The 27884-nt window shown below is 40.6% G+C and overlaps 1 protein-coding gene across 4 annotated transcripts in view; it reads right to left on the reverse strand.

Annotated features, from left to right (window-relative positions):
- Positions 1-27884, reverse strand: part of LOC140715125 (VPS10 domain-containing receptor SorCS1-like) — a 1248501-nt gene that overhangs the window by 275261 nt on the left and 945356 nt on the right. For all 4 annotated transcript variants that reach the window (XR_012096067.1, XM_073026870.1, XM_073026869.1 and 1 more), the window contains exon 5: positions 15847-15920. Coding sequence is in view for 3 of the 4 variants with exons in the window: in XM_073026870.1 (XP_072882971.1) it covers positions 15847-15920 (74 nt within the window). In the remaining variant the exon portion in view is untranslated. The remainder of the gene's footprint in view (positions 1-15846; positions 15921-27884) is intronic.

The following is a 27884-nucleotide window of genomic DNA, read 5'->3' on the forward strand; positions in this document are numbered from 1 at the left end:
CTGGACTCTGCATTCTGGCAAAGATGTGGAGGTTCTGACAAGTCATATCACATGAATGGAGCTTGAAGAAGTTTAAACCTTCCCTTCAACTGGAGTTCAATGAGACTCTCACTCACTGCTTCCCCTCTGTGATCTTTGCTGTTCTCTGACCATGTGCTCACTGTCTCCTGTCAGGTTCCTTCTTATTACTTCACCCCATCTCCCTCACCCACCCACATTCCCCTTCACCTGGTTTCATCTACTACCTGCCATTTTGTATCCTGTCCCTCCCCTCAGTTTCTATTTCTAGCTTCCTCCCCCTTCCTTTCCAGTACCAGCGACAGATCTTGGTTGAAAACGTCAACTGCTCACTCCTCTTCTTGGAGACCTGCTCTTCTGAGTTGCTCCAGCCTGTTGTGTGTGTTGCTCTGGATTTCCAGCATCAGCAGAATCTTTTGTGTTTCTAATTCTGATATTATCTTTCCATAGCAACCACCTGACCTGAAGGGTATGTCCAGCATTTTGTACTTTTATTGTAGACAATCTTAGGGATTAAAAAAAGAGTAATAATTAGTAAAATGATGTGGGTTGAAGCAAGTGAGCAACGTACTGCTGTACTTGAATGTGTCAAAGGTTAATAGATATGGCCATGGGTTGTCTGAGGATGAACAATGAAGAAAAATGTCTTCTCCATTCGCATACTTAAAATAACATGGTAACCTTAATGAAAGCTTATGTAAGTGGACAATACGACTGGCCTCAGCCATGGCAAGTGCAAATAAATACAGAAAAAATATTGTCCATAGGCAACAGGAATATGAATAAAGGACAGAAATATTCTCTGTGGTTGGCATAGCAACAGGATTTCTGCAAGCAATATATAATTCTTTGAAAATGAAAAAAGTTTTTTTTTAAAAAAGCATATGGAATTGAAGTTAAGACATGAAAAATTATGATAACTTTTTGTGAAACAATAGTTAGTCAGGACCTGGGATAATGACTGTACCTGTTCCAGTTTGGTGCTTTAAACCCCAGAGAGATCAGATTGCTAGTTTATCAGGAGGAGGGTTACTAAGCACAGAGCGAACACGATAAATACTCAAACTGAGATTAGGGAGACATGTCCAGAAGGATAAAAAGAAAAAAACCCAGATATAATTGCTGTTGGCAGATAAATCAAAGCTAAGTAGATAAAGTGAAAAATCTGAAAGAACTGAACAAAAGGATCCAAAAATACAGAATGCATCAGTTGAAGCTAACTTGATTAGAGCAAAGAAAGAGTAGAGGTTTAATTGCTTCAGAATGGAAAGAGAACACATGAAAAAATGGGAAAACTGGTCCTCATAATGGGTTTAGGTTAATTAAGCCAAAAATTCAGTTCCTGTATAATAGTGGCATATGAGGAGGACTTGCAGAACAAAGCCACTAGCCTTGGTACTTGTGAATTCAAGGCTTGCTCTGAGAACTGAACACCAATATAAATGAGCTGGGAGGAGTGGGGGAAGTGGGCTGCATAGAACTCTGATGCATTAAAGGCACTTAGTCAGTTAGAACTGCACAGACTTAATACCAGATCACTGTGAATGCTTCAAATAACTGAGATTATAACTGACTGTAAACTCTATGTTCTTTGGCACACGAGTGAATCTGCAGATGCTGGAAATAAATAAAAACACAAAATGCTGGCAGAACTCAGCAGGCCAGAAATGGGCTGGGGAAGGTGGAGAATTATGGGAAATAAAAGAGAAAGAAAGGTAGGGCTGGGGGGAGATTATAGTGAGGGGGGGAAAGAGAGAGAAAGAGACCCAGATTAAAATAATAGATAGGGATGGGGGTAAGGGGGGGCAGGGGTATCAACGGGGACCTCCGTTGATACCCCTGCCCCATTTCCCTCCAGCCTATCACTTCCCAGCTCTTTACTTCATCCCTCCCCCCACTTCTTATCCCCTCTCCACCATCCCATGTTACTTCACTCCTGATGAAGGGTTTCGGCCCGAAACGTCGTCACTACCTCCTCCCATAGATGCTGTCTGGCCTGCTGAGTTCTGCCAGCATTTTGTGTTTTTACTCTATGTTCTTTGTTGTTTTTTTTCCTCTCTCTTTTTTATGGCTTCTTTTGGGTCCCTTTGATTTGTGGCTGCCTGGAGGTATACATAATTTGATAATAAATGCGTATTGTACTTTGAACTTTGATTTTTCAAACTCACTCTTATAGTCACCATAATAGAAACATAGAAACATAGAAAATAGGTGCAGGAGTAGGCCATTCAGCCCTTCGAGCCTGCACCCTCATTCAGTATGATCATGGCTGATCATCCAACTCAAAACCCTGTACCTGCTTTCTCTCCATACCCCCTGATCCCTTTAGCCACAAGGGCTATATCTAACTTCCTCTTAAATATAGCCAATGAACCGGCCTCAACTGTTTCCTGTGGCAGAGAATTCCACAGATTCACCACTCTCTGTGTGAAGAAGTTTCTCCTCATCTCGGTCCTAAAAGGCTTCCCCTTTATCCTTAGACTGTGACCCCTCATTCTGGACTTCCCCAACATCGGAAACAATCTTCCTGCATCTAGCCTGTCCAATCCCTTTAGAATTGTATACGTTTCAATAAGATCCCCCCTCAATCTTCTAAATTCCAGTGAGTATAAGCCTAGTCGATTCAGTCTTTCTTCATATGAAAGTCCTGCCATCCCAGGAATCAATCTAGTGAACCTTCTCTGTACTCCCTCTATGGCAAGAATGTCTTTCCTCAGATTAGGGGATCAAAACTGCACACAATACTCTAGGTGCGGTCTCACCAAGGCCTTGTACAACTGCAGTAGAACCTCCCTGCTCCTGTACTCAAATCCCTTTGCTATGAATGCCAACATACCATTTGCCTTTTTCACCACCTGCTGTACCTGCATGCCCACCTTCAATGACTGGTGTACAATGACACCCAGGTCACGTTGCACCTCCCCTTTTCCTAATTGGCCACCATTCAGATAATAATCTGTTTTCCTGTTCTTGCAACCAAAGTGGATAACCTGTAGAATACTGTAGAAGCAATCCAGTCAACCTTAGGGAGAGGAGTGACATGCCTGTTGCTCTTTAGTAGCGCTCACATTTTCCAATGCCATAGAGAGAGCCCATTTGGCCCACTGAAACTTTGACAATCCTCAGTGAGTTGCCAAGAGCCCCATTCTTCCACTTATTCCTCTGTAACAAAGCGCTTCTCCATTGCTTAGCCTCTCTGGGACGTGACCCTTAATGCTAAATCCAGCTTTTATTACCCTTCTCTAATCGTGCAGCTCCAGGATCTGAAGGAAGAGAGAAACCTGTCCAAATTTGACCTGCAGGTGTGCTGCGATGTTGCACAAAGTTATATATTTGCAGCAAGGCAGTTAAGTGTACATTGGCAGAATGCTGAGTCTGCCAATATCACCTCAAAAAATCAGTTGGGAAGCAAGTCACAGTTAGAAAATCAGTTTCGTGACTTAAAAATTCTCATCCTTGTTTTCAAAACCCTCTGTGGCCTTGGCTGCACGTGACTACAACCTCCATCAATCCTATAGTTCTGTGTCCCTCCTATTCTGGCAACTTGCTGATGCCCAAAGTTCAATATAAATTTATTATCAAAGTACCTATATGTCACCATATTCAGCCCTGAGATTTGTTTTCTTGTGGGCATTCACATCAGAGCAAAGAAATACCATAAAATCAACAAAACCTACACACAAAGACTGACAAACCACTGATGTGCAAAAGAAGACAAACTGTGCAAGTACAAAACAATAAATAAATACTGAGAACATGAGTTGTAGAGCCCTTGATAGTGAGTCCATAGGTTGTGGAATCAGTTCAGCGTTGATATGAGTAAAGTCATTCATGCTGGTTCAGGAGCCGGATGGTTGATTATTATCCTGCTATGTGAGTTATTGTTGAGGCTTGTATCTAGCATGATACAACCTCTATAATTTATTTTTTTATTTTTTTATTTTATTTGCTATAATAAAGCTGGTTTATAAATGCAAGGAGTTATTATGGATGTGCTAAAATATCCTGAGGAACACACACACAGCGGCCACTCTATTAGGTACACCCGCACACCAGCTCATTAATGCAAATATTTAATTAGCCAATCATGTGGCAACAACTCAATGCATAAAAACATACAGAGGTTCAGTTGTTGTTCAAGACCAAACATTAGAATGGGAAAGAAATATGATCTAACTGACTTTGACTGTTGGTGCCAGACAGGGTGGTTTGAGTATCTCAGAAACCCCTGGCCTACTGGGATTTTCATACACTACACTCCTAGAGTTTACAGAGACTGGTGTGAAAAACAAAAAAAAACATTTAGTGAGCAGCAGTTTTGTGGGTGCAAATACTGTATTAATGAGAGAGGTCAGAGGAGAATAGCCAGGTTTGTTCAAGCTGACAGGAACTCAGATAAACATGTGTAACATGCTGTAAGGTTTCACTGTAAGGCTAATGCAATGGCTTCTATGTAATGTTCCCCTGTTAAGGTAATGGTTTCTCTGTAGCAGCAATGTTTGTGTTATGTCTAGAGATAACGGGACTTTGGAATTCAGTGGCTGCCCAGTGGGGAAATGCTGTTCTTTCTTGTGTGTCTGGGAGCCGGGTTCTTTGCAGTCTTTTGTCGAGGAGAGATGAAGAGGGAAGACGTGTGTGGAGAGAGCTGGTAGAACACCGGACGGGATCTAAGGGTCCGAAGGTCGGCGCCGTTCGGAGGGGACTGATGGTGGAAGAATGACTACTGAGTGAGCTCCAACGTAATTTTGACTGTGACTTGGCCCTTCTTGTGTTTTGTGTATTTTCATTACTAACCCTATATTCAGATTAAGATTCATAAAGTCTATCAATTAATCGCATATGGTGTACTGTCTGATATTTTGCATTGTGGGTTTGTAACTGGGGGTACATTTCACAGCATCCACACAAACGTGATTACCCAGTCTGGTGGGGCTGAAGGCTGATTCCCCTAGATGAACGCAAGCTGGCTGAGCCTGAGGGTTACACATGTATCACAACACTGGTGTGGAGAAGAACTTCTCTGAATGTACAACACATTGAACCTTGAAGTGGACGGGTTACAACAGCAGAAGACCACGAACATACACTGAGTGTATATGACAGCTGCTTTACAATTTCGAAGAATTATAATGAATGTGGTAAAATATCCTGATGAACATGGAAATATTTGCATCTGCTTAGAGCTGGTGAAAGTGAATGTGAAATTCACAACCAAGAGGCTACTTTGAATTGGCAGATAAAACGCTAAAGCTTTTGATCAGCCCAGCCACAAATCAGTTCAGTTACACTTTAAACCCTAAAATCTTTACTTCAAACACATACACATTCTTATAACAGCTTTCTTAATGTGTGAAAACCTTGCTGCCTTCAGCAACAAAACCTGCCTTTGGCTATAGTTTAATTGCAGGCCATTTGAAACATAAATAGATTGCATGGTGTCTAGTTGCTTGCTCTCTATTAACTGGCTAGCAGCAACATCCACAAAACAATTATCAAATTACATTTGCAGAAAGAAACTGAATGATAAACTCAAATATTATTCTCCCTCTCTCTCTCTCTCTCTCTCTCTCTCTCTCTCTCTCTCTCTCTCTCTCTCTCTCTCTCTCTCTCTCTCTCTCTCTCTCTCTCTCTCTCTCTCTCTCTCTCTCTCTCTCCCCCTCCCGATCCCATCCCCCCAGCAGATTCTTCTTTCAAGGCTTCTTTAATTGACTTTATTACTAACATCCTTCAAATTCATGAGGAGTAAAAACCGTTACATCTCCGTACAAATGTGAAATGTGCAATTATGGTAATTTACAATAAATATTATGTACATTTTTAATTAATATTAGATATTTGCATGAAAATTCCCTCCCTTAGTTAAATATTATGTCTATCTTGGGGGATAGGACACTCACTAAGGGACAGAATGGACCTGTAAACTGTGCTCTAAGCTACCTGATAAATCAGGGGATTGGAATGTTGAACAGTACAGCACAGAAGAAGGCCCTTTAACCCACAGTGTTTGCACAGAGCATGATGCCAAATTTAACTAAATCTCTTCCTGCTCTACAGACCCATACCTATTATGTCCTGCATTTGTAGTGTCTATGTAAGAGCCTCATCTATGCTATTATTATCAAAATCAGAATGGATCCCTTCAGTCAAACCCTCACTTCTGTATCTGCTTTCACCACTATCTCTGGCACCTATTACTGTCTGTGTAAACAACTTGTACTCCAGCATTTAATATTTCTATCCTGGGAAAAGGTAACTGACCATCTACTTTATCTACGCCTCCCATAACTTCTTGTCATGTGGGAGCATGGCTTATCCTGATTGTTGATTGCTGAAAGTTGCTTCCATCGAGATTGGTTCAATTAGAAACTCCTATTGGTCAGCTGTCTGGTGTCCAGTTTCCAGTGTCCCAGACACAAAATGGAAGAGGCTTCTCCTCTCTTTCTCTCTTCCTTTCTCTAAGGCAGGAGGTGCACATTATCATTGGGAAGGTATGCTCTGAGCATGCTTTTAGCTAAGTGTATTTGTTGAATATTCAGCTTTGTAGTTTCTGGAACTTGGGGAACATGTATGTTTGGTCAAATTTTTACTGTTTGTAAATGAATGATTAATATACTTGTTTGTAGTTAGTGTTTTCTGTCTCACTCACTGGACCCATCAACCTGATTCAACATTACATTTTGGTGCAGTGAGCAGGGTATGGCTACTTGAGCAGAAATGCATTTCTTTAAAAGGTTTTTTAAAAGAGAGGACTCTCCATATGAGGGCTGCTGAGTCCCAGGTTGGAATTATGACCCTGAGGACTTTGGAAGACTTGCTAACTTACAAATGCATTATGCGATGCCAGGAGATTGATCAGACCAGTTAGACTTTGTGGAGTTGAAACTCGATATTCATTGTTTCCATATTTAAATTTCTGGATTTTCTCAGGAGAAAGGATAGCCAGAGGGATGCTTTCCAGCTGTTTGCAGCAATTGTACGACATCAGTATAAAACGCAAGCAAGATTGAGTTAGAGAACCTAAGTCAATGCTGTATCATTCTGAGAGAGTCACTGTTGATGGCTCAGACTCAGGCTGTGAAGTTAGAGGATCAGAATATGAGATAGCTTATCAGCTACTGAAGATACAGCAATGAGATGCTGCACGCCCGACTTTGTTAACGCCTGAGCCATGATGTGGCAGGGCAATGATCATACTGTGGGGCTGGGGGTTGGGAATGTCTGGCTGGATGATGAAAATGAGGGAGAGAGAGTTTAATCCTCAAAATGATCACCCTCTTTCCTGCGTATCTGAAACAGTAGGGCCCAGGCCAGTGATTACACGTTCCCACACCCATGGTGGGGGGCATTGGCTCACAGATTCTTCCTCTCTGGAGGGGGATGGTGTAATGGGCCTCTTCAAGACAGCAGAGGTCAGGGATTTTTCTGCTAAGTAATTAACAAGTTTAGGGGAAAGGTACAGGCAAAAGCCTTGGAGTCTTTGGGATGAGGGGGTTATTAGTGTGAGCTTATCTAACATAGAGATGGGTGCTTTAAGGAGCCAATCATCCCAACATGCGATTAATAATGCCCTGAGAACGCTGCCTGCTTTCCCTCAGCATAACGCATCACTATGGGATCAAGTCATGCCAGCATTTAAAGTATCCTTCTCGAACAGAATGGAGGTTAAAACCCCAAAGGGAATGGAGCACAGCAGAGGGACAGTACTAAAGTTCTACTCCAGTCGGCTCGTATCACAGAATTACACCACAATAGTGGTAACCCACCAGAGGATGTTGAATTAACTTCTGGAATGATGGGATATGTGGTTATGGCAGCCGGTCCCCAAATAAAAGGGATAGTGCTGTCTTTAATAGCATCATCTGTTGGTCACTCTATAAGTACAGAGATTCAATTATTACAAGGTTTAGAGTATGAGAAGAGGTGTAGCCAGGTATGGAAGTTGGATAAGCAGATGTGGAATGAGGGTCCCACCCTCGCCCTTTATGCAATGTGGAGGAAGAACTGCTTGGGGAAGTTGTGTCCTGTGGGGGCGTGGCTTATTCTGATTGTCGAAAGTCACTTCCATCATGATTGGTTTGTTTAGAAACTGCAGCTGCTTTTCCCATTGGTTTGCTGTCTGGTGTCCAGTTTCAAATGTCCCAGGTATAAAACAGCACATGGAGCAGGCTTTCTCTCTCTGTCTCTCTTCCTTTGTTTAAGGTAAGTGGTCCACATAACGATTGGGAAAGTATGCTTTGTGTGCACTTTTAGCAAAGCGTGTTTGTTGAACATTCAGCTTTGTAGTTTCTGTAACGGGGAACATGTATGTTTGGTCAAATTTTTACTCTTTGTGAATAAACAATTAACATATTTATTTGCAGTCAGTGTTTTTTGTCTCACTCGCCAGACCCGCGAGCCTGATTCAACATTACACTTCTATCAGGACCCACTTCAGTCTCCTACACTCCCTAGAAAACAAACAAGTGTGCCCAATCTTTTCTTACAGCTCATGCCCTCTAATCCAGTGAGCATCCTGGTAAACCTTTTCAGTAGTGTCTCCAAAACTGCACAACCAGAATTGTACACATTATCACAGTACCATCGTTATGTGCTGTGTTGTATAACATGGGTAATCATGTTCTTTCACCATGATTGTTCTTAACAAATTTTTCTACAGATGTGATTTACTTTCTTCTGGGCAGTCTCTTTCCAAGACGGGTGACGCCAACAATTATCAATACTCTTCAGAGATTGTCCACCTGTGTCAGTGGTCACATAACCAGGACTAGTGATCTGCACCAGCTGCAATACAACTATCCACACCTGCTCCCATGGCTTCACGTGACACTGAACGGGGAGTCAAGCAAGTGCTGCACCCTGCCCAAGGGTGACCTGTAGACTAGGAGAGGGAAGGTACGCCTTTGGTGGAGATGTATCTCCATCCTGCCATACTATTCCAAGTACAGCCCAACTAACATTTTATATAATTGCAATAGAACTTGTCTATGCCCTCCCTATTTACAGTGAGGAAGGCTTAATCTTGAACTCAACACTTGCTGCACTAAAAGTCAGGCCTAATTAATTACTGTAGCTTCATGACAGCTTTTACTGACTCATGTTTGTGGAACATCTGGGTCTCTTTGAACATCAATACTTCCAAAAGTCTCATCAACACAAACGTTGATCCACTGTAGATAACAGTACCAATCTGAAATCTGCATCTCATTTGAGGAAGCAAATGGAACAAATTCGTCTGTTGTAAACCAAGCTAAATTATGTGTAATATTCTATATCCATTCAGTGCACCAAGAGATCCCAGATCCTTAGAGGAAAGCAGCTTAAAAATAACAGAGAGCTGCAGCCAGCTGGTTGACAGATTGATTTAATCTTTCTCTTTCTGATCGAGTGACTTAACTACTCCTGCATCAAAATAAAAGTGTCTTTTGGCTGTGTTTAATTTCTCTACAAGTGATGAGTACATTCATTGGGAGTCAATACCATGATAATCAAATCCTAGGCTTCAGAGGCAAAAGGCACAACTAAATTTGTGACCTTCTGCTTGTAAGGAAATTGCTGCTGACTTGCAAATTCAGAATGAAGGGACATACAAGATCTCTTTGTCTCAGAATCAGGTTCATTACCCCAGACATATGTCGTGAAATGTGTTGTTTTGCAGCAGCACTAGAGTGCATTACTTTAAAAATATCATATTAAAACACTTTAAAAAAACTATATTAAACAATAGTGCAAAAAGAAAGTAACACAATGAGGTAGTGTTCACGGGTTCACAGACTGTTCGAAAATGTGACTACGGATAGGAAGAAGCTGTACATTAAGACATTGAGTGTGTACCTTCAGACTCCTGTACCTTGTCCCAGATGGTGGTAATGAGATGAGGGCATGTTTAACTTATTATTATTTAATTATTTATGGTTTTATATTGCTATATTTCTTCACTATTCTTGGTTGGTGCGGCTGTAACCAAACCCAATTTTCCTCGGGATCAATAAAGTATGTCTGTCTGTCTGTCTGTCTGTTCTAGATTGACTCCACCTTCTGAAGACACAGTGTTTTGAAAATTTCTTGGTGGTCAGGAAGCTAATGTCCCTAAAAGAACTGGCTGAATCTCCAGACCTTTGTAACTTTTCCAATACTGTGCTTTTGTGCCTCCATTCCAGACATTGATGCAGTCAGTCAGAATACTCTCCATCTTACATCAGAAGAAATTTGCTCAAGTCTTTGGTGACATATCGAATCTCCTCAAACTCGGGATGAAGTATAGCTGCTGGTGTGCCTTCTTTGTGATTATGTTGGGCCCGTGATAGGTCCTCAGCATGTGACTTGGAGGGGAACCTGCAGGTGGTGGTGCTGCTGTACCTGCTGTCCTTGTCCATCTTGGTGGTAGAGGTTAGAGCTTTGTGACTGTTGTTGAAGAGGCCTGGGTGACTAACTGCCGAGCATTTTATATATGGTACACAACGTAGCCACTGTGTGCTGCTGACGGAGGGCGTAACTGTTCAGGGTGACAACTGCTATTACATGTTTCCCTAGTACAATAAATTCAACCCTTGACTTCATAATCTACCTCGTTATGATCTCACACCTTACTGTCTACCTGCACTGCACGTTCTCTGTAGCTGCTGTACTTTATTCGACATTTTTATTGTTTTAGGTATGCCAGCACAATGCACAGTGCAACGACCTGATTTGTATGAACTGTATGCAAATGCTTTTCACTGTGTCTCAGCACATGTGACAAAATAAACCAATTCCAGTTCAAATTGATGGTGTGACACTCGTGCGAGCCACTTTGTCTGAGATGGTGCTAAGCATCTTGGGTGTTGTTGGTGCCGTATTTATGCGAGCAAGTGCAGAGTATTTTTTCATAATCCTGAATTGCTCCTTGAAGACAATAGAACCTAGGACTGATGTTCTACAATGTGGAAGACTTCAAAATGCCTTAATACGAAACAACTTGGATCAAAACTATTCTGCATTTCTGTGTAATGTGCAGATAAAAGTATGCCTAAGTCTGTTCCATCTATGGATTATTCGTTAAATGCCTAAAGTGACAAACAAGTTGTTGCAACCAAATCAAAATCATAATCAATAAGCATATACCAACAGAACAACTGTCAGCCAGCTATAACCCTTAACACACCTGCTGAAGAGTCCTGACCTAAGACATCAATGTTGTGTAAGTTAAGAGCAACACACACAAAATGCTAGGGACTTAGTAGGTCAGGAGCCATCTATAAAAATGAATAAACAGTTGATGTTTCAGGCCAAGATCGTTCATCAGGACTAAGTTCGTCTTTGTTATACACTCAATCGCTACTTTATTAGGTAGACCTGTACACCAAATCAATAATGCAAATATCTAATCAGCAAATTATCTGGCAGCAACTCAATGTATAAACTATTCAGACATGGGCAAGAACTTCAGTTGTTCAGACTAAACATCAGAATGGGGAAGAAATGTGATCTAAGTGGCTTTGACTGTGGAATGATTGTTGGTGCCAGATGGGGTGGTTTGAATATCTCAGAACTGCTGATCTCCTGAGACTTTTATGCATGACACTCACCTAGAGTTTACAGAGAATGGTGCAAAAAAACACAAAAAATCTAGTGAGTGTCAATTCTGTAGATGAAAATGCCTTGTGAATGAGAGAGGTCAGGGGAGAATGGCCAGACTGGTTCAAGCTGACAGGAAGCAGGAAGGCGATTGTAACTCAAATAGCAACACATTACAAAGTGGTGTGCAGAAGGACATCTCTGAACGTACAGCACATCAAACTCAGTTTCTTCTGTTTCCTCTACAATATTTCTTCCAGAATAAGCACAGTAGTTAATTCACCTTGTTCCGCTATATTCTTATTCTAGTTCTGCTCATTCAGTTCTTGAACACCTACACCCATACTCCCACTAACATTTGTAATAATAGAATGCATTTGTTTAACAGTTCTACTGTGCCATACAGAACCTTTCACAATGAAACTGATTTATCCATCCTTGTGCTTAGTCATTCTTATCTTTTTTTTCTCGTAAAAGCTTTTATTATTTGCCTTTAATGCGAGCTGATATCTGAGTGCAGTGTTTACATCTACATGTCACTGATTAACAGAAAATGCCTTACAATGGTGAGAATAGCTTCAAAATTGTACATAATACAGGTAAAAATGCCCATTATGTCTTTAAAGAGAAAAATAACCTTTTTTTTCTCTCAGACTTTCTGCCTTTAAAGGTTAAATCCTACAGTGAGAGGTATTCTTGTTACTATAAATTTTCACTTCCTTCCTGAAGCTTGAAATTTTAAACTGCTTCTGAAAAATGCACTTTCTGTTAACCAATATTATATAGGTGTGAACACTGCACTCAGCTATCAGTGAGTATTCAAGGTAAATAATAAGAGCTTTAAATTACCGTAGATAAAAGAAAGATACGAGTGACTAAGGCCACAAGGGTTGATAAGGAAGTCTCAGTGTGGAAGGTTATGTATGTATATACCGTACAACTGTTAAATAAATGAAAGAAACACAACTGTTTACCAATCCACTTCAGTAAGACTAATTTCCTCTGTGTTACCAAAAAAATACTTCAGTTACACTAAAGAGTGAATTTGGTTGAATTGAGATAATTTGAGGAAAGAAAAGCATTGAATACAAGAGTTGTGTTATATTGTTCCAGCTTTATAAAACACTGGCTAGGCCACACCTGATGTATTCTGATCACCATACCTTGGGAAAGTTGTGACTGCATTGGAGAAGGCTGAGAGCAGGTTCACTGGAATGTTGTCTGGTTTGGAGCATTTCATTTATAGGGAGAGACTGGATGAGGAGAGACAGTTGACCTGATGATGTATATAACATTATAAGGGGGCTAGATAGGTTAGAGAAGAGAATCCTTTATTCCCCACAAACAAGAGAAAATCTGCAGATGCTGGAAATTCAAGCAACACACACAAAATGCTGCAGGAACTCAACGGGCCAGGCAGCATCTATGGAAAAGAGTGCTTGAGTCCCGATCAAGGGTCTTGGCCCAAAACATCGACTGTTTACTCTTTTCCATAGATTCTGCCTGGCCTGCTGAGTTCCTTCAGCATTTTGTGTGGGATCCTTTATTCCTCCCTTGTGGGGTGTCTAAAACCAGAGGGCCGAGCTTTATTGTGAGATTAGATGGGATCTGAAAGGGATTTTTTTCCCTCTTGGAGAATGATTGGAGTCTGAAATGTGCTGCTTCAGGAGATAAATGTATTGTATCTGATATTACATGCCTACAATGGTGCTGCATGTTACTTATTGTATTACACCTGTGCATTTATGTACTTATGCATTTGACAATAAACACAATTTTGACTTTGATGGCACAGATATTGTCACAACATTAATAAACATCCGGACAAGTAGATGGTGTGTTTACGAGAATGTAAGGAAGACAAGTAGATGACAGAGCAAAATTATAGTCAGTGAAATTAGTTGAAATTTAACATGGGGCAAAATCGAGAAAAATGATAAATGCAGGCAGAATGTGTTATATTTGATGGCATACAGTATATGGAATAAGGTAGATGAACTTGTAGCACAATTAGAGATTGGCAGGGATGAAGTTGTCGGCATCACTGAATCATGGCTGAAAGATGATCATAGTTACGAGGTTAACATCCAAGGTTGCACATTATATCAAAAGGAAAGGTAGGTAGGCAGAGAAGGTGGAATGGTACTGTTGGTAAAAGATCCTTAGAAAGAGGTGACATAGGATCATAATCCTTGTGGGTAGAGTTAAGAAACTGCAAGGGTAAAATAATCCTAATACAAGGGCCCAGAACAGTAGCCAGGATGTGGGATACAAATTAAAAAGGGAGATAGAAAAATAGAAAAGACATGTAAATAGGGCAATGTCATGATAGTCATGGGGGATCTCAATAGGCAGGTACATTGGGAAAATTAGGTTTGTACTGGATTCCAAGAGAGAGAGATGGCTTTTTAGAGCAAAAGATTACTTTTTTGAGTCCACTAGGGGAAAAGCAATTCTAGATTAGGTGTTGTGTAATCAACCAGATTTGATAACAGAGCTTAAGGCAAAGGAACCATGAGGAGAAATGATCATAATATAATAGAATTTACCCCGTAGCTTGAGAGGGAGAAACTAAAGTCAAATATATCAGTATTACAGTGGAGTAAAGGAAATTACAAAATCATGAGAGAGGAGCTTGTCAAAGTTGATAGAAAAGCAGGGATAATGGTAAAAAAGCAATGGCAGGAGTTTCTAGGAGCAATTCAGAAGGTACAGGATTGATACGCCCCAAAGATGAAGAAATATTCTCAAGGGAGGATGGGACAACTGTACCTGACAAGGGAAGCCAAAGGCAACATAAAAGCAAAAGAGAGGATATATAATATAGCAAGAATTAGTAAGAAGTTAGAGGATTGGTTAGCTTTAAAAATCAACAAGAGAACAACTAAAAAGCCTAAATGAAAGAAAAGTTGAACTATGAAGGTAAGCTAGCCAAAAATATCAAAAAAGGATATCAAAAGGTTCTTCAGATATATAAAGACATTTTGAGATATCTAATATAGTTTAGAAGAATGAGGAGGGATCTCATTGATATATATCTAGATAGAATGGATGTGGAGAGAATGTTTCCTATAGTGGGGGAGTCTGGACCAGAGGGCACAGCATCAGAATAGAAGGATGTATATTTAGAACAGAGGTGAGAAGAAATTTCTTTAGCCAGAGGATAGAGAATCTGTGGAATTCATTGCCTAGGATGGCAGTGGAGGCCAAGTCACTGAATATATTTAAGGCGGTGTTGATAGGTTCTTTACTAGTAAGGGTGTCAAAGGGAAGAAGGCAAGAGAATGGGGTTGACAAGGATAATAAATCAGCCCTGAAGGGTAAGAGAATGGGGTTGACAAGGATAATAAATCAGCCCTGAAGGGCAAGAGAATGGGGTTGACAAGGATAATAAATCAGCCCTGAAGGGTAGAGTAGACTCGATGGTCTGATTCTGCTCCTATATCTACGGTCTTATGAATTACCAAGGCATAGAAGGCTACACACCTCATGCAGGTAAATGAGAAGAATGTAGAGAACTGAAATGATAGTATGGATGTATTGGGCCAAAAGGCCTGTTTCTGTTGTATATGACTGTATGACTCCAAAAAGATAACAAAATCTAACCTGGATCAGGTTAGTCATTTTCCCTGTTTAACAAAGTCACCCTTCACTGGACCCCCCCACCCCCTCATAGTAGCCATTAATCAACCATTCTAACCTTACAATAAGACTTCACGACAGAAATGTTCATTGATTCTATTGTGTTTCTTTGTTCTACCGTAAATGCCCACAAGCAAATGAATCTCAGAGTATTATAGTGTGACAAATATATAATTTGATAATACAATTACTCTGAACTTTGAACCTTGCATTACTCCCGACATGCAAAACAAGTTATTGACACAATCCATATAAAAGCCACTAATGAGGGGAAGAAAGAAAATATGCAACAAAAGGCTATTGGTTATCTATGACAAATCACATGCTGCAGTTGAGAAACTTTGTTAGGATTTTCCTTCGCTATTAGATACTGAGATCACATCCACAATATGCTGCCTTCTAATAGACAAAGCGCTGCTTAATAAAGAGTAAACTTTATGATCACGAGAAGGGATCAGACATGTTGAGATATTTAATTTGGCTGTATGCTAAGCATAGATATCATGAGCGAAAAAGTCTGTTCCTGTGTTGTCCTTTTCAATGTTCTGTGTTCGATCACAGACTATCTCAGTTTTGCATTTGCCCTCAGACAGGACAGTGAGCTCCAGGCTGGGGTTCAGTGAGTATACATACCAGTAGAAGCGGTTTGGAGTGACTCTCTCATGGACCTGCTGCCACCTCCGTCCAAAGTCATTGGAACTGTACAACTGCAAGGCAAAAGGGGGCAAACATTAGAGAAAACAGGGGTGCAACATGTCCAACTTACTTGAGTTCTATTGTCCCTCTTCACCTCCTCCAGGACCACCTTTTGCTTCTTTCCTTGAGCCATTCCCGTCTTCCTTCACTTTCCACTACCATCAAATTATCATCCAGTTTCTTCTGCCCTCCATCCTCTTGCAAATGTTCCCTTCTCCCTTCCTCTCTGCATCTTTATACAAGACTGTTCTCTAATTTTCTCAAAAATGTAGGGCACTCACTGATATTTGCCCTTTTGTATTTGCAGTTTGACTGCCAAAGTCAGTTTGTATCTACAGTCTTCTGCACGAGCTGTTTGTCCATCCACTTGGGTATGGTCTTTCACTGATTCTATTGTGTTTCTTGGATTTATTATGTATGCCTTCAGGAAAACGAATCTCAGGGTTGTATATGGTGATATGTTGATAATAAATTTACTTTGAACTTTGTTTCTCTTTGCACAGATGACTCTGACCTGCTAACCATTGAGAAAAGATCCTTATTAAAAGTTAGTTGCATGGATGCATACCCTTTTAACAATTAATTTGATTTTATTACAACTATCATGTAATGCTCCATCTAAATTGACTCAGCTGTGGAAACTGCATGACATCTGACAACCTTATCCATGGAGCTGTAGTCTAAGTCAGTGCTGTCCACTCTTGTGTACCATGGTGCTATGGTAATGCTGTGGTCATATTCTCTGTGGGCGTAAAATGGTTCAAATGTTCATTAACAGAGCTAGTTGCTTCATGCTGTTTCTATTATTAACTATGCCTGTGGTTATTATTGAGGTTACTGTACTCGTAAAATGTTTGACACTGAATTCTACAGCTGTCCACTATGTTCATGCACTGTAGCATTTAATCTTCTGTGCTTTAACACATCCCACTGGGGTCATCAATTTTCATCTTGTTGTCTGCAGTAGAATCCAGGAAGAAGCACCAACATCCCAGCACAGAACTAATAGACTTTTCTACATTGTGAAGCTACGTTAAGAATGCGAATGTGGTGATCGTCTTCGTTAGTCGGGCATTGAGTTCAAGAGCCTCAAGGTAATGTTGTAGCTCCATAAAACTCTAGTTGGACTGCATTTGGAGTATTATGTTCTGTTCTGGTCCCCGCATCACAAGAAGGATGTGGAAGCTTTCGACAGAGTACAGAGGACACTTACCAGGATACTGCCTGGAATAGAAAGCTTGGCCTATGAGGAAAGCTCGAGAGAATTAAGCCTTTTTTCTTTACAGCGAACAAAGATGAGAGGTGACTTGATAGAGGTGTATAGTAGACAATAAGAAGCATAGATAGAGTGGATAGCCAGCACCTTTTCCCAAGAAATGGCTAATACACGAGGACATAATTTTAAAGCGAATGGAAGAGAGTATGGGGGGGGGGGGGGGTGCTGATTTCAGAGATAGGCTTTTTACCCAGAGAGTGGTGGGTGATGTCAGCGGTGGTGACTCTTAAATAGGTATATGAATGAAATGAAATGTGGGAAGAATTTTTACATTAATCTTGGTGTAGTTAAGAGTCGGCATAACATTGTGGGTCCGACTTTGCTGTAATGCTCTATGTTTTATGTTGTATAACTCTATGAATTGTGCTCTCTTTTCAATTTTTATTCAACATTTACATTGATAATGCTTACTTTTTTGTGTGGTTTTCTTTTCTCGTCACTATCTTGCAGTGATATGTATAATTTATGTGTTGAGTTGTCTGAACCTGCTGCAGGCTAGCTTTTCATTGGACCTGTGCCTCACTGTACTTGTGTACAAGACAATAACATTGTCCTGCCGAAGGGTCTTGGCCCGAAACATCAACTGTACTTCTTCCTTTAGATGCTGCCTGGCCTGCTGCGTTCCACCAGCATTTTGTGTGTGTTGTTCGAATTTCCGGTGTCTGCAGATTTCCTCGTGTTTGCGAGACAATAACATTATCTTGATGAGTTGAAGGGAGAGGGAAAGCATTTGCATGACAATCAATACTTTAGGTAACCATACGATGTAAGACACAGACCATAAAACATCCGAGCAGAATTTGGCCGTTTGGCCCACTTAGTCAAAAGTATCTATCCACTTTCTATGAGGTCACAAGTTATAGGAGCATAATTAGGCCATTCAGCCCATTAAGTCTGTTCCAGCATTCAATCATAGCTACACACACAAAATGCTGGAGGAACTCAGCAAGCCAGGCAGCATCTATGGAAAAAAGTACAGTCGATGTTTCAAGCTGAAATCCTTTGGCAAGAGTGGAAAAAAAATAAACTGAGGATTAGATTTAAAGTGTGGGGGGAGGGGAGAGAGAATCACCAGATGATGGACGAAACCTGGCCTGCATAGATGCTCGGATTTCCAACCCCTGCAGATTTTCTCTTGTTAATGGTTCAATCATAGCTGTTTCCTTTTCAACCCCATTCTCCTGCCTTTTGCCCTTAATCCTGAACCCTTTTACCAATGAAGAGCCTATCCATCTCTTCCTGTACAATCTTCTGTGGCAGCGACTGCTTGAATAAATTCCTTCTCTTCTGAGTTTTAAGAGGATGTCTGAGCTGTACCCCTGGATCCTAGACTCCCCCACCAATGGAAACATCCTCTCCACATCCACTCTGTCCAGGCCCTTCAGTATCTGGTAGAATTCTGTGAGATTCCCCACTTCCAAATGACAAAGGAAGATTGATGTAGGGGCCTTTACCAGAGTGGGATTGAATTCACTCACCCAGGGAAGGAAAGTGATGAAAACTTCAGCCAGAGTGCCAACTCCTAAATTGGCGCATTGGTGGGGGCAGTTAGAGAGTTAACAAAGGAGGCAAATAGGATTTAATGGGAGACTCCGCCCTTAGTTCTATCTGGGCATCAGCCTTGCCTCAGTGCTGTCATTCAGTGCAGGGAAAACAGACTCAGGCTATCCAGTCTCTCCATAGAACTGAAGCTCTGAAAGTTCAGTCGACTCTCCTGAACTCTCACCAATTTAATCACATCCTTCTCATAGCATGGAAATAAAAGATAGGATATAAGATCTGATATGAGGCCAAATGATTAGTAGCATGAAGATATGCTTAACCACATGGGTGGTTTCTCACTTTGGGTGCCGCTTGGAAAGACTGATAAACATAATTTTTTCAGCTGGATGTTAAGTTTGGGTGAAAATGAGTTATTTCTCCAGGGTAGTGTTGGTTTGGAAAGTCACCTTGAACATGAGACAAACATTTGTTTGGCAGAGACTGCAAACTGTGGCCAATGTCCAGAAATCCAGAAGACACCGAGCCTCTTGGGATTAACAAGTGGCTTTGATGTCTGCCCATCTTAGAAGCATGGCTTTTTAAGAGTCAGTGCAAACACCAATATTAGTTAATGAAGATGGAAAAACATCTAGAAATATCAGACAGCCTTGGAACGTGGGACAGCTGAGTCAGATTACTTTTGAAAGGGGATTTGAGCATTCTGTGCTAACATGAGAGGGTTCTGTGTGTTTTATCTGCTGCTTTTTGCAGAGGTTCCAGAATTATTTAATGAGACTGTTTGTTACTTTCCTGGAAAAATTGGATCTTGATTTTCCATTTGAGAACCAACTACAATAGCTAAATGCTCCCCCAAGAGCCTTCAAAGCACACAACCAAATTGATATCAAACAACACATCCAATTCAAATTGCTTACAGAAACCAGTAATCCTATTAGGAACTCAACTACCTTGGAACATAATATTGGTCCTAAAATCTATGGAGGTTGGAAAACAGCTTTAAGAAGCTTTCAAATGCTTCAAGGTTTCTAAAAGTTAACATTTGAGAACCCAGGCTTCTAAATAATCTATTCCAGGCCTCCAGTCGAAGATCTTGGACAATATTTAACTGCTGTGGTATCAGAAGTGCCACCTTTTATGATTATTTACCTGAAGCTCTGTCTAATCCTTGTGTGGAGGTAAAATCAGAATCAGAATCAAGTTCAATATCACCGGCTTCTGCTGTGAACTTTTTAACTTTGCGGCAGCAGTACAATGCAATACATGGTAACAGAGAGAAAAAATACTGTGAATACAGTAACACGAGTGAATCTGCAGATGCTGGAAATAAATAAAAACACAAAATGCTGGCAGAACTCAGCAGGCCAGACTGCATCTATGGGAGGAGGTAGTGACGACGTTTCGGGCCGAAACCCTTCATCAGTGCTTTAGTGCTTCTAACCCCCAAAACAAGATTCTGAACATCTACCTTCATCATGTTTCTCATATGTCTTTTAAACTTCTATCAAGTCTAGTCATAAACAAGAGAAAATCTGCAGATGCTGGAAATTTTGTGTGTTATCAAGTCTAATCATGTCCGCTTTCCAGCTCAAGGTCCTTAGTTCTGCTGTTTATGGCTCATCAACTCATCCTGGTACTTGATGAAGGTGACAAAGGATTTTTCCTTTACCACCTCTTTAAGCTGTGTTTCTAAGAATTATGGAAGATTTTCTTAACTGTTGTCTGTAACTCTCTATAATTACTTTAAATCTATGGCCCCTTGCTTTAGTTACAAGGACTTAGGCCGTTGTCACTCTCATCTAAGCTCCCCATTATTCTATCTCCCCTTGGACTTCTTTGGTCCACCAGTCTAGTCAACCTCTCCTGGTGTCTAGATACACCCTCTGTTCCTTAATCCACCTATAAATACACCCTCCATATGGTGTGGTGATCAGAATTGCACACAGTATTCCAGCAAAAAAATACTTGAGGAATTCAATGGGTCAGAGGAGATAGTCAGTGATAGGTAGGTCCAGATGAAGAGGGGTGTCAGGTAAATGGAGGAAGGAAGAGTGGAAATAACAAGATAGGCTGGGAGGTGACAAAGGGCTGTAGATGATGGAATCTGATGGAAGAGGAAGTTGGAATATGGACTCACATGATGGAGGTGGGGAGAGGAGCTGGAAATAATGGAGGGCGGGGATCTAGGAGAAGATGATGGGCAGATGGGATGGATGGGGAGGGGAAAGAATCAATGTGACAGGTAGCTGAAGGGGGTGGGGCTAGGGGACATGTAGGAGAAACTGGTTAGTCAGGAGGAGAAAATAAAGGGACACAGGGGAAGCTAGTTATTCTAGCAGACATCAAACTGAAGGTTTATAATATTTTAGTATGATCTCTCTCTCTGCTTGTGTTCTATATCTCAGCCAATAAAAGCAAATTCTATAAAGCTAAACCTCTCTAAGAAATAGGGCCAAGAGTAGGCTCCTTGAACTAACTCTGTTAATCCTTTACATAAACTCTATATTCCCACTCAGTCTCTAATCAACAACACGTGATATTAAAATCGCTTGCTTAGATCTGAACATAGCCAGCACATGTGGCCACTGAAGGACAGAAATGCAAGGCTTCTCAAATCTCTGAGTTCCTGAAAGGCTGACCCCTTTTCTAGAAGATATGTCTCCTTTGTTCTGGATTCTCCAGTCAACGGAAACACATGTCAGCATCAGCCCAAGCTACAATGCTGGTCAATAATAGCCATGACTAAGATGGATCACAGATATACATGGCACACTGTAGATTCATTTTGTTAAATGCAGAATACCAATAAAGTATCACTTAATTAATGATCAATGGGCAGCACATCAGCCTAGTGATTAGTTTAACATTATTACAGTGGCAGCGATCAGTAATCAGTATTCAATTCCCGCTGCTGTCTGTAAGGAGCTTGTGTGTCTTCCCCATGACTGTGTGTGTTTCCTGTGGGTACTCTGGTTTTCTCCTGCAGTCTTAAGGATGTACAGGTTAGGGTTAATGAATTGTGGGCATGCTATGTTGGTGCCAGAAGCATTGTGAAAATCCAGATTGTATTAGTCATTGACGCAAACGATGCATTTCTCCGTTTATGTCAACATTTCGATGTGACAAGTAAAACAGGAGCATCAGGACTCACACCATCAGGTTCAGGAACAGTTACCACCTCTCAATCATCAGGCTCCTGAACCACAGGGGATAACTTCACTCATCCAGTCACTGAAACGTGCACACAACCAATGGACTCATTTTCAATAATCTCATGTTCCTGGTTTGTTGTCTTTTGCACACTGGTTGAGTGCCGAAGTTGGTGCAGTCCTTCATTGGTTCTGTTATGGATTGATTGAGCAGGGCCACAAGGAAATGAATCTCGGCTTTGTAACTGGTGACTTTGATAATAAATTTACTTTGTACTTCGAATTCTAATCTTTATCTCTTGTAATCTGACCAGAGGGAGTTGTGATGGAGTAGGAGAAATGGAGACTAGGGAAATATAACCAAAACCTCCTGTATCAATAGAACGTAATCCCAATGGACAGAAACATCAACAAGTGACATCAGCATTCAGCAAGTACCCCATAAAGATTTCTGTCATATGTAATTGTTGAGATCAGCATCTAATTGGCATCACTTTTGCACTTAGAGCCCCAAAGCTGACAGGGCATAACAAAGTCTCTCCAAGAAAACACCCAAGAGGCTGTATAAAACATGCATGGTTGCATACCAAACGAATAACGTATCCATCAGGTCAGGAATGTTATGGTTGGCTAATTGAAATTGATGGAGCAAAGTAGAATTTTCTTATTTCAGGCATTCCGCACAACTTGCAGCAAAATTTATTTGAGACAGACCATCAGGGAATATAGAAAATAAAGTCAAGTTCCTGCTAGGAATAAATAAAAATGTTTCCGTGCTATCCAAGACATTTTCCAAACTCACCATAATGTAAGAAATAGAATGTTTTAGGGTGGAAAAGCATCTACTGGGATCACCTTAACCATGGTTTAGGACACTTATTTCAAAAGAAGTGTTGTTGAAAATCATTTGATAAATAAATTTATAGGAAAACTACAACAAATTTCCAAGGACTTGCATACAAGATAATAGCACTCCTTGTAGTACACAGGTTGTTCCAGAAAAGGATAGAATATCTAATATTTTCAGTGCTCACAACATCTTTTTCCATTTCACTACTGCTCATTCCACACTCCTTCACGTATCTACTCCCAACTAAATGCAAAAAAGCTTTTTCCACTGGGGTTGGGTGGGAGTATACCCAGAGGTCATGGGTTAAGGGTGAAAGGTGAAAAGTTTAAGGGGATCATGAGGGGAAACTTCTTCACTCAGAGGATCATGAGATGTGGAACGAGCTGCCAACACAAGTGGTGCACGTGAGGTCATTTTCAATGTTTACAGGTTTGGATAGGTATGTGGATGGTAGAGGTATGGGGGCTTTGGTTCCAGTGCAGATCGATGGGAGTAGGCAGTTTAAATGGTTTGGCATGAACGAGATGAGTCGAAGGGCCTGTTTCTGTGATGTACTTTTCTATGACATTATTTCATTAAAGCATAAGAAACAAAATTGAGAGTGTATTGCTGATACATTGTCTACATTTGCATTTGCTTCAGGAAAGCATCCTTAATACAGGAAGTTGTATTTCTATGAAGAATAATTAATGCATTTTAATATGTGACCCCTCACACACTGGTCACACTCTTTTCTCCGCACTTCCATAGGACAGGTGATTGAAAAGTTTGAAAACTTGCGCCAGCAGTTTCAAAGGCAGCTTCTATCCAATTGTTACAATACTTCTGAATGATCACAATAAACTCAGCCTATCTTGTCACTGTTCTTGCCCTTTATTTGCCTACCTAGACTGCCATTTCTCTGTAACTGCAACACTATAGTCAGCTTTCTGGAGTAACACACACAAAAGGCAAGAAGAACTCATCAGGTTAGGTGGAGAGAAATGAACAGTTGAAGTTTCAGGTTAAGACTCTTCATTACAGTGGAAGTTCCTTGAAACTGTGCCTCCATTCTGAATTCTGTTATTGTTTTCTGTTTTGTACCACCTCAGTATACATAGATTTGGAACAATCTGTCTGGATTTTCATTGTGCATGTAACAATAAAAAAGCAATTACCGATTATGAATTATTCCTCATAAAAATACTACTTCCTGCATTAAGGACTAAGATCCAGGAGGGACTCAGAGTAATTGTTTTCTGTAGGTTCATTAAAATAAATCTTAATCCATCCAATTCAGAAAACCTAGCACAAAATTAACTCTCAGGTAAGGTTATCGGCTTGAGACAATAACTTGTTTCCCTCCCCATGGATCCTGCCTGAATGTTTCCAACATCTGTTGTTTTTTTTTTATGGCTAATCTAGTGTACTCAGCGCAATCCTCTTCCTGTGGTGACAATTCAAAAGAATTATATTAATAATGCATCAGAAGTATTGAAATACTCAGATGTTTCAAAGGTATAATTGTCAGAAGGCTATGAAATTGAACATTGGTGCTATAAAAAGACACTTTTCATTGAGAACAAACAGATGCCTCACAGCTACACTGAGATGCATGTCTAAAGCAAGACACTTAAATATGGGGAGTTAACTATTATGATTAAAACTGACACAGATTACAGTACAAAATCCATTAACACAAAGAAATCAGTCTTTCACTGGTACCAAATTATACTGTACAAACACACAATCTATGTACAAGCACAATCACTCTAAGCTGTTATGGCTCTAAGTTTGTTCTAATTTGTGAGAAATCTGCAATCAGAAAGATGGCTCAAAAGATTGATGCATGCATATGTATCTCTCTGCAAATCATTCATAGAGAGATTTTACATACATACTCTTTTGCAATGGTCCATGATTCAAGACTTCTGAATCAAGCCTTTCTGATATAACTGGCTCTCCACAGTATGGTAGGATAGTGGTTAGCACGATCACATTCCAGAGCCAGCGATCACCAATTGAAGTTGGATTACCTTCGCTGTCTGTAAGAAGTTCGTACTTTCTCTGCATGACCACATGTGTTTACTCCAGGTGCTTTGCTTCCCACCCATATCCCAACCATAGTTTGGATTAATGAGTTATGATCATGCTCTGTTGGGACCAGCAATGTGACAGGCTGCCTCCAGTACAACCTACAGACAGACTGTTTTTGTTGTTGATGCAAAACAACGCATTTCAATGAGTATTTCAATATTATGATTACATGTGAAAAATAAATCCAAGCTTTTAATCCCATTGGCAGTACAGCACTGCCTCATAAGGATAAAACTATTCTTCACTCCAGACTATGCTGGTAGCTGCTGATGCTATGCTCTTATTACCCTTGGAGCACAGGTATTAGTATTCACATTTATCATATTGTAAATACTTAATTTACATCAACACTAAATGAACTCCTTCTGAAGACTCCCTGATTCCTCAACATTACCTGCCTCTTCACCTCTCTTGGTATCATCTCCAAGTCTGTCATCCATATTATTAACATATAATGTGAAAAGAAAGGGTCAATACAGACCCCTGTGGAACACCACTGGTCACTGCAGCCAGCCAGAATAGACCCCCTTTATCTTCACTCTTTGCATCCTGCCAGTCATCCAATCTTCAATCCATGCTAATATCTTTCGTAATACCATGGGCTCCTGCCATATTAAGCAGCCTTATGTGAGGCATCTTATCAAAGACCTTCTGAAAATCCAAGTAAACAACATCCACTGACTCTCCTTAGTCTATTCTGCCTGTTATTTCCTCAAAGAATTCCAACAGATTTGACAGGCAAGATTTCTCCTTAATGAAAACATGCTGTTTGACCTGTTTTATCATGTGCCTCCAAGCACCCCAGAACCTCAACCTTAATAATGGATTCCAATATCTTCCCAACCACTGGAATAAATAAATAAATAAATAAAAGTAAATTAGCTCATCCTCTCCCTAATCTTTTGCAGCTATTTTTATTCCAATTCAAACAAATGGATTTTCAGTTCCAATCCCGGTCTTACCTGTTGCACGTGTTTCAAACATATTCCTCAGCATAATCACTGGGCAATTCATCCAGATCAAATTCCACTGTTGGACTCCTTGTGGGCAGTTGGGGAATATGTCGAAGACAGCTTTCATCTCTGGAAGCATTCACACTCACTCTGGTCTTCCAAACTTCCTGGGCTAAGTTTTGACATAAAGTACAGCTCCCACTCTTATGTATTTCAAATTTAGTTACAGGTACAAAGCAAATCATTTCACTTCACTGCCGAAAGGCACTGGTTGATGGAAAAATTTACATTTGTGATCTTTCAACCCAATGTTAGAAAGGTCTTGAAAGCTAACCAAGCACACTGTCACCTGACTGCTCCTAATTCTACTTTGTACCCTTAATTGTAAAGGAGGAAATTCTACTTTCTTTACGAAAAGAAATAGTTCATCACTATCAAATTAGTACTTCCAAAACAAAATATGAAATTTTAGCAGTGAGTAAAAGATTAAGTTTATGTTAGCTTCATTTGTCACTCGTACATTGAAACATACAGTGAAATGTATTGTTTGCATTAATGGCCAACACAGTCCGAGGATTGTGCTGTGAGGGGGGTCAGCTTGTAACTTCTGCCACACTTCTAGTGCCAATGCAGCATGCCCATAACTCACTGTCTCGAACTGTACATTTTAGGAAACCAGAGAACCCAGAGGAAACCCACATGGTCTTAGGGAGAACGTACAAACTCCTTACAGACAGCGGTGGGAAACGAACTCTGATCGGCGATTGCTGGTGCAGTAAACTCATTGCACTAACTGCTACACTACCGTGGCACTTGTGGTCTCAACATCTACAGGAAGGTTATTCCAACCATATACAGAAAGCTTCCTGGGACATCCAAGCCGCCAGCCCCAACAACCTTGGTCTTGTCCATGTAAATCCACTTAATCAATTCTTTACTATTCTCATGCTGGACAGTGACTGCTGTTTTCTTTCAATCTCAAATTCTCTTAATCTGAAATCATTCTATGATTTCAAACCACTTGTCTACAAATATAAAGATTAGAGGTAAAGTAGTGTAGTGATTAACACAACGCATTTCAGTAGCAGTGACTGGCTGGAAGGAGTTTGTACATTCTCCCTGACTCCTCTGGGTGCTTGCTTTCCTCCCGCAGTCCAGTTGGTAGTTTAACTGGTCATTATAAATTGTCCTGTGATTAGCTGAGGTTAAACTGGGGTTGCGGGGTGGTGTGGCTCAAAGGGCCGTATCTCAATCAATCAATAAATCAAAACATAGATCCCAGTGTGAACAGCAAAGAAGGCATCTTTTAGAAACTGGGAAGAAGATTGATAATGATTACTGATTTTTAAGGCAATTGTTTCCCTTCCATGCCCTACATGCCATCTTGAACCATGAGAGGGAAGAGAGACTATCTTACATTGTCTCCCTCTGTCACCATCAGCTCCTTTGTGTCAGTCACAAGGATTCTCTGTCTGTCTGAATGCTACAATGATGTTAAAATCACTTGTCCCAACCTGCTGTTTTAGGTTACCTCTTACTCTTATGCATGGGTTAAGGGTTTAATGTGATTGAATATGAGTTGCTCTGGCAAATCCCTGTAAGGGACTGATGAATAATGCTCTAGTGTGCCAATGTCACTTGATGCCAATATTGGTGAAATATCATATTACTGAAGATTGTCTATCAATGCTGTGGTATTGATAGACCAATACCACATTGTGTAGTAATGGCAGTGGAACTAATCTCATGGGCTTTCTGTCAGTCTTCCATTCAAATTTCCAGTGAACGTTCAACCCCATATAGTTTGAGTGAGAATGATCTCAAGATACCATTTTGGATCCTCTTGTCACCTCTTTGAAACCCTCCACCCCACAACCCTACCACCCCCTTCCCAGCGCTGAAGTTTAATTGCCAGTATTAAGTGTGTAATGTGGTGGTGGCCATCACTGTTCTCTCCCTATACTCTTACTTCACCACCTGCAGTGTAACTGCAGGTTGGAAACAGAGTGCAACGTGCAACTTCTACATAATACATTGTGCACTTGTGTACACACCGATAAATATCTGCCTCCTTTCCTCATTCTCTTTTACATTTTACATCAAGCGATGCATGTTTCTCACACAGACTGAACCAGCATTTAATTGTCCATCCCTAGTTACCTTTGAGAAGG

The sequence above is a fragment of the Hemitrygon akajei genome, chromosome 23 (assembly GCF_048418815.1).
Source record: "Hemitrygon akajei chromosome 23, sHemAka1.3, whole genome shotgun sequence".
Taxonomy (NCBI): Eukaryota; Metazoa; Chordata; class Chondrichthyes; order Myliobatiformes; family Dasyatidae; genus Hemitrygon; species Hemitrygon akajei.